The sequence below is a fragment of the Etheostoma cragini genome, chromosome 14 (assembly GCF_013103735.1).
Source record: "Etheostoma cragini isolate CJK2018 chromosome 14, CSU_Ecrag_1.0, whole genome shotgun sequence".
Lineage (NCBI taxonomy): Eukaryota > Metazoa > Chordata > Actinopteri > Perciformes > Percidae > Etheostoma > Etheostoma cragini.
Window position 1 is genome coordinate 22,611,950 of NC_048420.1, and position 15,088 is coordinate 22,627,037.

General features: G+C 39.9%; 1 protein-coding gene across 1 annotated transcript; it reads right to left on the reverse strand.

Moving 5' to 3' along the window:
- Positions 1–957: 957 nt before the first annotated feature.
- LOC117957127 (voltage-dependent calcium channel gamma-6 subunit-like) lies at positions 958–15,039 on the reverse strand. Its single transcript, XM_034892715.1, has 7 exons — positions 14,794–15,039; positions 8,565–9,299; positions 6,998–7,108; positions 6,677–6,785; positions 3,022–3,096; positions 1,838–1,975; positions 958–1,750 (listed from the first exon to the last, which is right to left on the reverse strand). Exons 2-7 carry the CDS (start codon positions 8,754–8,756, stop codon positions 1,530–1,532), a joined length of 846 nt encoding a protein of 281 aa, XP_034748606.1. The 5' UTR covers positions 8,757–9,299; positions 14,794–15,039; the 3' UTR covers positions 958–1,529.
- Positions 15,040–15,088: the final 49 nt, after the last annotated feature.

Sequence of the window (15,088 nt, forward strand, 5' to 3'; positions counted from 1 at the left end):
TTGTATGCTGTATCTACTACACAATGCATGTGAAACCTGAAAATGATTTTTTTTAAAAAAGACAAGTTGTGTTCATCATTATTCATTATACTTATGATCAGACATATATAGCTTGAAATACATGAATATACATGAAAATGTATTCATATCATTATAAAGTTAGACTATGGCTGTGCAGGAATTGTATTTCTAGTTACTGTATATCTCAATGTAAATTGATGAAACTTCATTACAACCTTAAACACAGTAGAAAGACATCTCTGCAGAAAGGACACATACATATTTCAGTGAGGACAAAAATAGTTTCTTTAAGGATCTCAGATTGGAGGTCAATAAACTGTTTGTTTCATTCAGTGCAGTATTAATTTCTTTTTAAGGTTCTTTAGGTAAGGGTTTAAATGAACAGCAATGAAAATAATAATGAATGTACTCTTTAAATATGGGTAGATAAATTAAGTAGCCAGCAAAAGAAAATGTCACAATATTAAATGAAGTTAACTGTTTACACAATACAGTAATGTGAGCTATTTAAATTAGCTGGATATATGGTTACACCTCATTTGCTCTCACCAGTTTATCTGTGTGTGTGTGTGTGTGTGTGTGTGTGTGTGTGTGTGTGTGTGTGTGTGTGTGTGTGTGTCCACAAAAATCCCCACCCACCGGTCCCAAAAAGTGTTGGCTAGTAAAAACCATAAACATGTTCTTTGTCAATCTTAACAATGCCGAAAGAACCAAGCAGCCCTGCCTTGTTGCATGATGAAATATTTCTTAAAGACTTGCCATTTTCAGCGTGTAGCTTGCTAACTCCAAGGTTGTTGTGGTTGAAAAAGCTGTGTCGCCGTGGGAAAGCGAGGGACACCCGGTGAAACATTCAGCAGTGCTGGATGTAAGGCAATTATCCTGGAAAAGTGTGTTAATCCCGACTAGCCAAATGCTAATATGTTAGCTAGCCTGTTGACTTGAAACTGCTTCTTTTAGCTGCTACACATACATACATACATACATACATAATGCATTGTTTTTAGTTAATTGTTTGACAATGAATTAGAATCTAAAGAATTGGAAAAGCTAGTATTTCAAAAAGGTCAAAGCAATATGCAAGGATTTATCAATTTGTTAAATAAACAAAGAGTAAGTTGCCTCCAAATGCTGTGGGATAGTAAGACAATACAGGACTGTTTCCCAACCACATCTGAGCAATCACATATCCATACTTGTTTCCACTAAAAGGTATTTTACTGTAGTTTTAAACACTTAGCTGTCTCCATGATGAGGAACAGGTTAAACGTCAACACTATTATGTGTATAAGGTAAGGGGAACCAGACTGATGTTTCATACTAACAATATTTTTATGACAAGATAGACAGCTAGGTGTTCTGTGCATTTCAGTGAATCTCCCATCACTCTCCCATAACATAAGTTCACAGACACTGCAATCTTTCTGCTAAGACGTCTTTGGGAAACACCCACGCCCCTCTGCACCCTCCCTCCTCATAAACAGAAAGGGCAGATAAAGTGCAACCAGTCACTAGCTGCTGCTGTCCTTCGGAGGGAGACACCTCTGCCAGGGGCTGTAGGGCAGCGCCAGCAACAGGAAGAGGATCCCTCCCACGATGAGGACAGCCGCCGCACAGCCGATGCACGTCACCGACCAGGAGAGCTCGTGGTGGAGAGGAACCGTGTGGTCGCTGGCCAGGAAGGCCAGGACTGACAGGTGGAAGACCAACAGAGAGAGAAGCACCAGGACACCTGGGAACGAGATATTGGACACTGTCCTAATGAGTCCACAATTGTTGGCCCATGGCAACCTAAAGATCTCCTCTGAAAACAACTGACCTGACAGAATAAAGCAGACAGACGCAGGCTTGAGGAAGAAGATGATCTCTTTACTGAGACACATGACGATGCATATGGCCCCCATCACCATCAAGAACAGGCTGAACAGGGCCAGCATGGCTGCTGCTACATTCAGATCTGCACAGGGATGGAGAAAAACACAAGTCTCATATTATTAACTGGACTGAACTAACTGAACTGATGACTAATCAAAGGGCTTTTAAGTACTTCTGGGACAGATGATCATTTAATAGGAATTATAGAAAACAGATGTATGTACAGGGTTTTAAAAAGCCTGAAATTTCTCAAAATCCTGCGACCTGCAATGTTAATCTAACAAGAGCATAGAAAAAGACAAAACATGATGTCTCAAAGAATTATAAATCGGATATATTATCTTAATGGATTGTATTTCGTCTTCACATGCCTCCTCTCTTTCCCAAGTAGTAGCATTGTAGTAAGTGCCTAGTTGCGGGCATGATACTTCTACAAAGATACATAAATATCTCTGTGGATCTACGCAGAGTCCCTTTGCCTACGCTCCAGTTAATTTTATTTATATGGCTCAGAGTTGAGGAGCAAAAGATTTTGTGATTGTTCAGGTTTTTGAGAAGGTCCTCCCTAGATTTCAACACAAGAACACCAATATCAACTTGGTTTTCATGGATATGGTTATATGGTGAAAAAAAAGTAATTGATTCCTCTTAATCCCTTGTTTTTCTCACAAAAGATGTACATGTAAGATATTTGTAATCTCAAGCAACTCTAGTACGTATTTATTAAATCCCTATAGCTCGACAGTGATGTGGCCCCAGCAAACAAAGAGATTTAAATGTACGTCTGTCTTTCTTCATTCAGCGTAGGCACTGTGTGATCTTAATACATTATGAAGCTGCCAGTGAAATGAGAGGGTAGACGGCAGATCAGAGACACTTGAACGCAGAGTAGGCGGAATGGATTTCAAACACACAGAGCAGACAATGGGCAACCTGAGACTGTGGCGAGGAGGTGAAGGAAGACAGAGAGAAAGAAAGGACACAAGAAGGCAGGGATAAATCATGGGAGAGATGACAAACAGGGGACTGAAGAGTAAAGAAAAGAGCATCAGAGGAGGAAGATAGAGAGGGAGAGGATAAGGTAGGAAGGTGAGAGACCACGAGAGCTGACAGAGGCGTGTGACTCACTTTTCCGTGTTGTCTTCTGAAACATCCGAGCATTTTCCCCCGTGGTAAAAAACTTGAAGTAGGTGCAGTTTGATTCTGAAGAAGAAAAAAGATGGAGGAGGAAGGGAAACGGCTACTTTAAATAAGAGAAACATCAACATTGGCAGGTAATCTGCTGGTGCTGCACATATTCTTGATCAAGACGACTTTATTGTCAATTCTGCAATTTGTGCGAGACATTCAGAACAATGGAAAATTAGTTTCTCTCCGACCCTCGGTGCAATAAGGACATACATATGTTTGCATAAGGTAAAAAGATTGTTAGTCTAAACAATCCAACAATAAATTATTAGTTGCAAATGCAATGCAAAACCAAACGGTACAGAAAACTAAAGAATTGATGGACAACTTATTGGCATTCGAGCAGCCGCGTCTCTCTCAGCCCTTTCCACTTTAGTTTTAACAATTCTCTGCATAATCAGCCGTGAACGACAATGACGAGCTCAAGGTGACAATCCAATGCTTCCTGCTCAATTAGCATTCTGCCGTCCTGATGATGTGTTACAGTAATTAGAGTTTGGCCGTCAAATAGAACGTAACACCTCTGTCTGTTCACTCGCACATTTGTGCACACGAGCAAGCAAAACACGCACACACATCACTTCCAATTAGTGTGATCAAAGCCGCATCCTCCGAGTATTCTGGGTGTTTTCTTCCTCACAGTAACCACCAGCATTAAGAGGAGATGCACTCGAATGCCACTGACAAAAAATTAAATCCCATCAACAAATAAGGGGTCTTTTTGCAGCTGGCCAGGCAAAAAATAATTATTTCCTCTGTTTACACCATTTAAGAAGACATCATTCATGTTGTTGCACTGTAGGCGTCTGGATTAAAAACAGTAATGGTGAGTTTACATGCCCACCACTATTCCACTGATATTCTTAATATGACAATATTCAGAATGTGAAGCAGGTCCTGTAAAAAGCATGTTCTGGTTGGATATTTCAAATGAGACTTTTTTCAGAATACAGCATTTTCTAATTGAGACGTGGGATATGCCGGTAATATTCGGGTTTTAGAGGCATTCTTTAGACCGCGGCGCATTCGGAATATGCGTCTCAATCTGAGTGTTTACTGCATGTTTATGGTCAGCTCTGTGCGTTGCTATGGTTGCTGTACATAAACCAACCAGCCAACAGTTTGCAAGGCCGCAGACGCGATGAGAAAGAGAAACACAGCTTATTTTAAACGTTTTCAAAGACTTGGATTTTTGGACATGTGCACACATTGCTATGCCAACCTTTTCAAGAAGCTGGTTAAAGAAATGAAGATCGAGGCTGGGAATGCACTCTCGAACAAGTCTGCCACTGCTGGTAAACTTTGAAAATTTTTATTTTGCATGGCTACATGTTAACAGGATTATTAGAGAAATATTAACTTCCTTTCATCATGTAAACAGCCTTGTCGAAATATCGTTTTTTTTGGAATAAGGCCAACCACAGAAATATTATGTGCATGTAAACATAGTCACTGTGTTACATTTGTCTATTTGTCTTATGTCACTTTATAGAACAATGTTTAATGATTTACTCTGTACACAGTGGTGTCATGAAGGCATTTACCATCATGGAGTGGCAGAATAATGAAAGTCCGATGACTACAAAGATACAGTATGTGTAGATAATGCCAATCTAAACATATACTACATTAATCCGGTAAGAAGATGCCTTTTGGTCTTTCATTTGTCTAACACTGACTTTTAAAACTGTGCACTTTGGCCAACTTGTGTTGATTATAAATGCGGTTAATAAAAACCTTGAAGTTTTGCCAGCTTTTGCGTGACATTTGACCTGGGGGGTTGGCTAATGGTAGATTTATTATCAACCATGCAAATAGTAGCCTGTTCATTGATGTTGGATACACTGGACTGTCTCCCAAAGGCCAACTATTGCATTGCAATCCAATGCAATCACATCCAATGATAGTGTCCAATCTACTACTATCTAAAGTAGAGTTTTTCTATTTTTATTTATTTTAGAAAGTCCTTGGGCACACTGTAACCCCATTAACTACCAAGCCAGTAACCCTGTGAATCTTTCTCATTTGTTTTGCTGAAAGTCAAACGGGTATCTATGACTCGGTATCTCATCAATGACAAACACACACAGAGAGCACTTGGTGGACTTTTCTCAGTCTGTCTGTTATGTGAGTCATTCTTCAAAAAGGGAGCTCATACAGGTGAGTCATGGAAAAGGGGAGACAATCCTGCAAATAGCTTTAATAATTGTTTTCCACACTCTGCCAGAGTTACACATCCAACTGTCATTTTCAACCCATGGTCCTTCGTTATTTCCATTAGCTGTTCTTGCACCTGTAATGAGAAACCTATAAAAAAGTAAGAGACTTAAATAATAAAGTTCAGAAGTGGGTTTGTATGAGGTACGTATCCACCCATAGTCAGAGTATTACCTACAACTGAACAGAGGAGTTGCTGTTCTACCGCTGCCTCCATCGGCTAGTTAGTTTGTGTTATTGTCAAACAATTAAAATATTTAATCTTATTAATGTCATAGTTAACTCGCAATTAATCATTTTTATCTATTCTAAATGTCCCTTGATTTTGTTTTGTCCCATTACTTTGTTTCTCATTTTAATGATCTTATCAACATGATGGGCACACACTTAGAGCAAACGCACAATCTCTCACACAATGTAACACTGTCCATCAATAAGGGTAAAAAAAATTCTTTGAATATTCTTAATATAGCACACACTTGATATTGATTTTCCTAGGTGAGCCTTTTTTGAGGTGTTTGAAATACTAGCTGCCGCTCCCGTCCACAGCAGCACGTTGCTTTGCATCTTGGTACTTCGCCTGCTTCTCCAAACAGAGGGCATGACGACTTCCATCTACAAGGACTATGGAGAAGAAGCTCATACACTGGTTCAAAACATCTGAACTATCCCTTTAAGCAATACTGTAACAACCTGCAACTCAAATAAGATGGTGTACAGCAGCAGAACTTACCTTAGTTAAAATTACATTTACATTTTTCTTTTATTGTATTCTATAGAATAAGCCATTCTCTGTGTCGTATATCTAAGTATTGCTTTGTGTGTCTGGTTTAGTAAATGTATTTATTGGGCTATTCTGCTGTACTGGCCGGTTCTCCTTTACCAGGGTCTTGTTTTTTCATGTAAAATACCAAACAAGATGAATCAATAAATGGTTAGCAAAATCTTGGCAAACACAAATTAAAAAATCCCTTATTTAAACAACCGAAACAAAATGATGGGTATTGGTACCCAAGAGCTGAGGAGTTCCAAAATCCAAATGATGTTTCCTTTCACCCAAAAGCAACTTGTGGACTCACTCTTTCACTCAGACTATGAAACACTGACTCAGGCAGTTAGTCAGCCAGAGTAATGATCCAACCAGCCATCAAACAGGAAGCCAAGCATCGTTTGTCTAGCCAAAGAATCAGGTAGACCTCTCATTCATGCTAACGCACTCCCTCAAACTGAGCTGTCCAACAAGTTTGACAAACGTCCAGTTGGCTAGCTGGTGTGTCAATCATCAGCTTAAAACTCCCTTCCACACACAGAGCAGCCAGCCGCCATCATAAAAGTTAGACAAGCATCCACCCAGCGGGTCAGTAGATTTATGAGTCACCTCCGGGTAGATCAGCAGGTCCACAGCTCTCTCTCTCGGGGTCGATATCAGACACCCACAATGTCTTAGTGCAGCCCTTCCACAGGCCGTAGTGAGCTGTCAGGCAGGTCTGCAACATCAAAATCAGAGAGGTTTATTTTGAGACATCAGCATTAACATTCTTATTTTATCAGTGTTTAGCTTTATACAACAAATGTGATGTATGTCTTACAGGAAATTACTCTTTAGTTGTGGGTTTTATCCTCATGTTTCTTTTATATCAGTGAAAAGAATGAAGTCCCACACCAAAGTTCTTGTTTATTGTTATTTACAACATTTCACCTGGTTGTTATAGAAACTCTTTGATGGGGCCAGCTCCACCCAGAACTCTGTCCCCACCCCAAGGACGGTCAGGACTACGCCCACGATGGCCACAAAGAATGCCAACTTGATCTGGTGACACAATACATAACAGAACGCTAATGTTAGGAGGAAATGTGAAATCACGAAAATGAATCACAAAGAAATTGAAAGAGCTGGCAAGAGCAAGTCCACATGCACATAGTAGGAAGTACCATGTCTAGCTTTTACATATACAGTATATGTATGCATTTTATTTGAATTTAGTCCCTCTGACATTTCCTTTTACAGCTTTTAGTCCCCTTGCACCCTCCTTTTCTCAGGCACTTGCAACAATCATGCTCTTGCCGTCATTGATTGTCTGTGGGAGTTCAGTACATAGGGGATGGACATTGGAACTGGACCATAAAGTGCTGTGATACACATAAAGAAAAAAAGAGAGCTAATTAATCAAGATGAGTTAGAGTAGACATCCTACAGTAATGTGCAGTGTGGAAGTACCAATACTAAAGGGAAAGAACAATCTCTGAATCTTTAATGTCCTCAGCAGAGGAAATATCATCCCCTAATAAGCAGTTGAGATGCGTGGGTGACTTTTCTACATCTGTGTGGAGAAAAAGTAAGGACTTTTTGTCTAGTTATGTCAGGTGTGCATCTTTAGAATACTATAGTGGGGAATTAATGCCCTCTAAACTATTTATGTACAGTATGTGTTTGAAAATATCAAAGTGAAACAGAAGAGCCTGAGATCTCAGCTGACTGTCAACTTTGAGCAATTTAACGCATTGTCATCACCGACTACATGCGATATCGTGCGAAAAGTTGAGCACACCAATTTGTATGATATCTTAAGAAATTAGGCGACCGCCGGCAACAGAGCAGTTGCTAGTCAAAAAGGTGACTTTGAGCCGGGTACAGAGCACCTTTACAGCGGACATCAGTGAGCAGTATGCGGCGACGAGAGTTAAGTTTAGGCACTAAAACAATCAGTTAAGTTTAGGGAAAGACCTCGGGTTGGATTAAAACACTCCCAAGGAACGAACATGCGTTTTACTAAATGTTTTCCCCAGGAAGCAAACTCCACTCCCCTGCTTGAAAGCGCTGTTTTATAACACACACACACACACACACACACACACACACACCCCAACCTTCTCTGTGTGGTCTGCAACATTCTTATACAGTAGCAGTCAATGTGGTGCATACAGCAAAAACTACGTGGAAAACACATGAATTACAGTGCATTACTTCTCATAGCTACATGAGAAGAGCCTGAGAATGTACTGTATATCCCACCTGCAGATTATTCACATGATTTTTACAACATTTTACCTCCGTATGTCAAAGAACTACATTTGACATTTTGTAAATACTTATTTTCTGACATTAGAAGTCATTCAACTGCTCCTGTGGAGTGTTCCCTGCCCTTTGGACGAGCCTGATTTCAGCTGAAAAAAGCAGCTGAATGACTAATGGGTTCCATTAGCTCCAAAGTGTTTTCATACAGCCTGAGGGGGATCACACATTTACACAATATGAAACCAGTCACCTTCCCTTCCAGGGCCTCGCTCATGGCGTGTCCTGCCGACGTCGTCCTGCGGCGCTTGTTCCCCCCGCCGCGTCCAGTCATGAGACCAGTCAGACCTCCTCCAGGACCCTGGGGTGTTCCTACTGTTGCGAGCGCCGTACCTGGCGGTGCCATGCGGCCGTCATCATCGGCCACAGAAAAGGTAGACCACATATTTTTGCAAAATAGAAAACAACTAAGACAGCTGAGAGGTGTTCAGTTTAGCCGCTAAGTTTGCCTAGCGCTTTGCCCTCAACGGGGATGGTTAAAAAGAACCAAAACAGAGGAAAACTGTTGTCAGTTTGTGCCCATCAAAAAAAACAGGACAAATACCCGTGACAGTATAAAAGTCCAACAGGTGTCTCTGACAGAAGGAAAAGCACAGAAAGAGGTAGAAATATGAACCTTACAAGAAAACTATGTGATAAAAACAGCAAAACAAACGGTATACAAAAGGAGAATAAAACAGTTTAAAACCAAAGAGTCTTCTTGGTATGAACAATTAAGCATACTTCTGTGAAAAACGCACTCAGACAAAGGCAGGAATCGGCCTTCTCTTGAGAAAAAGCCCCAGAAAAAATGGCGGCTTTGACGACGGATGCAAAACTAATAAATGAATCATAGTGAAAAAAGAAAATGACAGAAAATGTGTGTAGAAAAATGCAGCCGCTGAGAGTCTGTAGAGGTAGAAGTCAGGAGTGGATGAAGTGATGTAACCTGTGGATGGAAATGGAACAAGAAAAGAGAGAATGAGAAAGTAAAAGTAGCTAGAAGGCATGTATATAATATTGCCCATAAACAGATGTTCTGGGGACTCATTCATACGCACAAAATGGGGCTGAAAATTTGCATACGCCAGGTCTCACGCAAAGGTTATTTTTAAAAAACGAACTTGACGGGAGAATGCGCGGCCCTCCATGCAAACTCATGCATATGCACATTTTGGAGACAATGAGACGCAGATGGTGACGAGGTGAACTGATGTCGGACTGCAGAAAGTACATATGAGAAAATGATTATATTTTATTGATGCCTGACGTTCATTTTTTCACTCCATATCATCAACGTTGTCATGAATATTAAATCCAGCAGTGTTATTTGCGCTGTTAAAAAAGGGCAAAAAGAAAATAATAATAGAGTACTAAATATCTGACTTTAATGTGTTGCATGTATCATCAAATGTCCAAGTCTGAAAATACAACCGTTAAGCTCTCGCGCAATCGTTCCACTTAATGTCCTCGTTATTGGTCTGAGCTTTAATACTGTTGGGGACAAAACCTGCATGAAGAAAAGCGTGTTTGCCAACTAGACTTTCATCTTCAAATTGTATCTCGGGGTGGAGGACACCATCAGTCGATGCTGTCTATTTGGCAAGGTGTTGACAGACAATAACATACTTATCAGCATTCACGAGGTGCTTCGCGTTGACTATTTATGGGTAAAAATGGGCGTGTACAGAGCGGGATAAGAGGCTGATTCACTTACGCACACTTGTGGGTATGTGTGATTTATAAAATGGAACGTTGTTTTTGGATATTAGTACACACGCCATTTTTGGCTTTTGGGCGTACGTGCATTTTTAGTAAGGATCCTACGCATAGTTTAGTAAATGAGACCGAAGGTCTTTTGCACAAACTTCAGTTCATACAGAACAGAAATGTAAAGAGGGAGGACTGATGCAGGAGAAGACGTTGCTTCACATTTCATGGCACAAAAATTATATCTAAGAAACAGCATCAATAAATGCTAGCAGTATTAGCACTGTGCTTTCTCAACTGAGAGAGGGGGGGGGGGCAAGGTGGAGGCTGGGGGGTGTAGGCTTGACCAACTGCCACTTTGCTCATTCGAAAGCCATGATGTCTCTTTCTCATGGGTGGCCCAAATTCTCTGGATGGGCAAAGCAGAGAAAGGGGAGGTAACCTTTCCCCTTATGACCTATTAAGGGGGAAGATTCCAGATCGGCCCATCTGAGCTTTCATTTTCTCAAAGGCAGAGCAGAATACCCAGGGCTCGGTTTACACCTATCACCATTTCTAGTCACTGGGGGACCATAGGCAGGCTGGGGGAACTCATATTAATGTTAAAACATCTCATAAAGTGAAACTGTCATCGCATGGGACCTTTAAGGAAACTCTATGCATTTCCAAGAAGCCCCAATATGAAAACTAATACGTTTTGAAAGTTTCCTTCCAACACTGTTTATAGGTGCACAAAATCTGTTTAGGCCAGAACTTTGGACCCGTGTAGATGTGATGCCTAAAAATGACTTCACTTCTTTAGTAATGTCCATGTTAAATTTGTTATGAGAACTGTAACATTCATTTTTCAATAGAAAACTAAACATAATCAGTAGGTGTGAGGAAAACAACATGAAAGACAAACAGAGACACATACACAGTTGTTTGCTGGGATTTGAAAGCCAAAGCAAAATAAAGTAAAACTGCACTACTGGTTTTATTCATCTATTATATACATGGAGTCTGGTGGGTTTAGCGAAAGCTTACTCTTTAACAGAAGGGTCAACCTCCTTAGAAATCCTTTTCATAATGTTGTGAGACACTTGTATTAATATAATATTAATCTGTCTGTCAGTGGCCAAATGAGCCCTTTTTTTTAAGGTAAATACAAGCTAGACAATTGTCCCATTATCTTACATTGTAGCTCGTTTTGCCAACTTCAGCGATCTCATTTAATACTTGACCAATGTCAAAGATTGTTGTTCCCATCAGTAACTTAGACACAAAAACACAAGGAAAATAGGGTTCAGGTTGAAAAAAACAGTAGATACCTTTTATCTGTGAACACTGGCATAACGCAGGTAGAATGGCCAACGTAACGTAGTGAGATACCATCGCACTGCAGTCAAAATCAAGATATAAGATAAATAAAATGCAGACTTCAAAAACATGTCACCAAATCCTCTCTTAGTTGATGGTCTTTGGTGACATCCATCTCTGGTTCTTGGCCAATTGAATGTAATGCAATGGAGTGCATGGGGCAAATGGAGTCTTCTAGGACCTTTTTGCTGCCAGAATCATCAAAAGGTCCCAGAGTGACAGGTTGCCAGAACTCTAATGGGTCCAGTAAATTTAGATTAAAAGAATTAGTTCCTCTGTAATTGGGCCATTTGAAAACAAACAAGTCAGATCTAAAAATGTAAGAAAATGAGTCTTTCTATTTTAGTCTACATAAATCAAAGACCAGTAACTTTATGTATTATCCAGAATTTGGAGACTTCCTTAGTTGCAGCTTCTGATAGAAGAAAAGCTTCCTCCAATCACAAATAATGATCTGTACTTTCTGTCCTACTTTTTTCTATCAGAACAGAAAAGCAATGTAAAAGCACTTGCAGCCGAGAGGAATCACAATCAATTGTCTATTTTGAGATGTTATATGAAAGCAAAACACAACAGAAAAAACACTCAGGGTGCTGCATCGTAACCTGCTTTCTATTCTGAGATGCTTTTGTGGTACCGCAGCGGCACAAAAACACTCATCATGTTCAAGCCATAACCAATTATCTATTCCGAGAAGCTCTGTGATGGAGAAATCACGTAAATACGCTGCCGATGAATCGCATCTTAAACACAAAATGACTGTAAGGTGAATGAAGCAGCTGTCCCGCTACATTCCACCAGGATGGGGTGATAACAGACATGACATGCCGTCATTCCTCTTGTCAGCAAAAAATGAAACACATTCCCTGGGGAGAGCACATAGCTTTGCTTTCCCATCCCAGTCTGTCTTGTTAACAAGCTAACAAGCCACAGAGTGTAAGTTTTGGATCGTTTTCTGGCAAAGTTCTCCGTGGACTACAGATAAGACAGAACGGCACAGTGCAATACATCAAAAATACACTTTCACACATATTTAACTCATATCCTGTTGGTAACTCACATCTTATCAGTTCAAACACTGACACAGATAAACTCAGACAATAAGTTCATTATCGCTGCAGTAGTGCATCTTGTAAAGAAATGTACCAAAGCCCACTGGTTGTTGATGAATGAATGAACAAGACGTACTGCATGTTCAGTGTAGTCTAGGCAATACATTCAAAAGAAATGACTGAAGTTATCATTCTTTTAAAGCCTAAAAGAAAGTCTATTTGTCACAACTATTGTTTAAATGTCAAAAAGAAAATTATTTTTATTTAATTTGTCTTGACTCCTGAGTGGAGACATTCAGTTTTACCATTTGAAAATGTTCAAATGCAATAAAAGGAAGAAAGCTTATATTCTAGTTGGGTAAGTGTTAAATTAATCTTGCTATAACTGAGATATTTAGATCAACATGAAATCTTTAGATTTGACAAAAGAGAATTAAGAACTTATCCACTCAAAGCAGTTGACAGCATGTCAATAATCATTAAATGTTGCTTAAAGCACCCATATTATTAATTTTCAGGTTAGGTTCAGACGTGGAAAGCCATGCAGATGAACAGCTCACTCATTCAGAAAACCTGTATCTCTCTCTAAACTGCATGGATAGTTTTTTTTCCAAGTTTGTACGTGCGTGGAAGCACCGGAGACACAAAATACCACCCCAAATCCCAGAAAAAGTGTTTTTTTCTTTAATAATATGGGCACTTTAATCTTCACGCACTATGGTCATTGCAGTAAAACATTTTACACATAACTGAGTAATTGATTGTTTTATTCTAAGGGTATAAGATAATACTATTAGCCTAATAGTGGCAGAAGAAGTCATACAAGAAGTAGTAGTATCAAAGTAGTATCATAGTAAAACACATTCTCACTCCCATCTAGTTGCACACTGACGCTTTGGTGTAATATTTCAACACACAGAGTAGGGCTAGCTTTAGGTAGTTTATTTCCTAATAAAACAACTTTAAAACGTACATGTCCCATCAGAACAAGTACTGTCCCGAGGCTGTTTGCACTGGGGCTTCATCCGGTGCTTAGCGCCGCCCAGGACCATTGTGATTGGCTTAAAGAAAATCCAGAAAAACAAATTAGTACCAAAGTACTGTGTGGACTAGCCAGACCTCCTTCCACAGCGTTGTGGAGGAAGGTCTGGCAACACGAGACTTCCATTGATCTGCTGTGGTGAGAACTGCTCTACCCCTGGCGTTGTGCACCGCTTGGAAACCTTGACCTTTCGATAGCGCAACCAATGAGATAACAGCGTGTCATTATGGGAAATGGCTTCCTCGCCATCCTTAATGACGTGTACCTGCTCTGGGCTTGGATCTGCGCCCCACCTAACGGTGCGCAGGGAACAAAACGCTTATCATGTGTAGGCTTAAGTTTAGGCAACAACACATCTTGGTTAGGTTTAGGAAAAAATCGTGGTTTAACTTAAAATAAGCATTTTTGTTTTAATTCTGTTTAAGGGTATTAGGTACGTAAAAGAAGTCAGCGTTGACTTTTACTTGACTTTTTTAATCTGTATCTATGTACTGTTTATAGAAGGTTGTTTATTGTGTAAATGTTTGATTTATTACTATTATTATTATTATAACTAATTCTATTTTCTATTTTTTTCTACTGCATTTTTTTGCCAATGTCTCCATAATGTGTGTTTGTGTTGATCTAACAGTTTTTCTTTGAGCTGCTATAGCAAAGGAATTTCCCGAGTGCGGGATTAATATTGGCTATCTTATCTTATCTGATCTCTTTTGGTGTCACAAGTACAGGAACAGCGATCTCTTGGCTGAAAGTGCTTCGTTTTTCATGACACATCCATTTGCCCGACCTCCATTTGACTTTGTCGCTCTTTATTCTACATCATTTCCCATCGCCACGGTCGAAGTCAGGTGCATCTCAGGTTGGACAGTTAGAACAGTTGGACATTTCACATTGTAGCTTTTACAACACTGCTGTTTTCAAACCAGATATGCAATAAATGAGGTAGGCGCTGGGCATCTTGTTCAAACGCACTTTGGCAGCCTTTCTAGGAACTGCTTTACACTGGAACACACAACTGCCATGCTGATGTTAAAAATACTGCTGGCTGTGTATTTCTGTAATGATTTATTATCATACAGTTCCTGATAAGTCCAACACTAAAACCAGGGTTGTATGTATTAATAAATGCATTTGAACATGTCAAGGAACAAAAACATTTCTACTTAATACATTTATAAAACCACAGTAAACAACCAAGCCCCATTCACATCGATCATTACAGAACAATAATGTTAGTGGTCAAGAATATGAAAGCATTTAGTAAACGTAGCTGTCCTTACTCATGACATCTGACCATGGCTTTCTTTATAAGGCATCCAATTGGCCTCCCTGGAAAAGTAGCGTTGAAGCACGAGGAAGGAAGTCATTACAGCGGCTGTCGCCAGCGACAAACACTCTTTTAAAATTTCACTCTCTCTTAAAATATCCTCCTTATGGTTTCCAAAAATAAGTCGAAATGGAATTTTCCTGCGTAACGTCAAAGCAAACTGGACTCCATAAACACTTGCAGCGTTTAAAGAAGAAGCCATTTCAGCTTTATTCCACCCACAAGCTCACCACCGCCCTCCCCCCCCC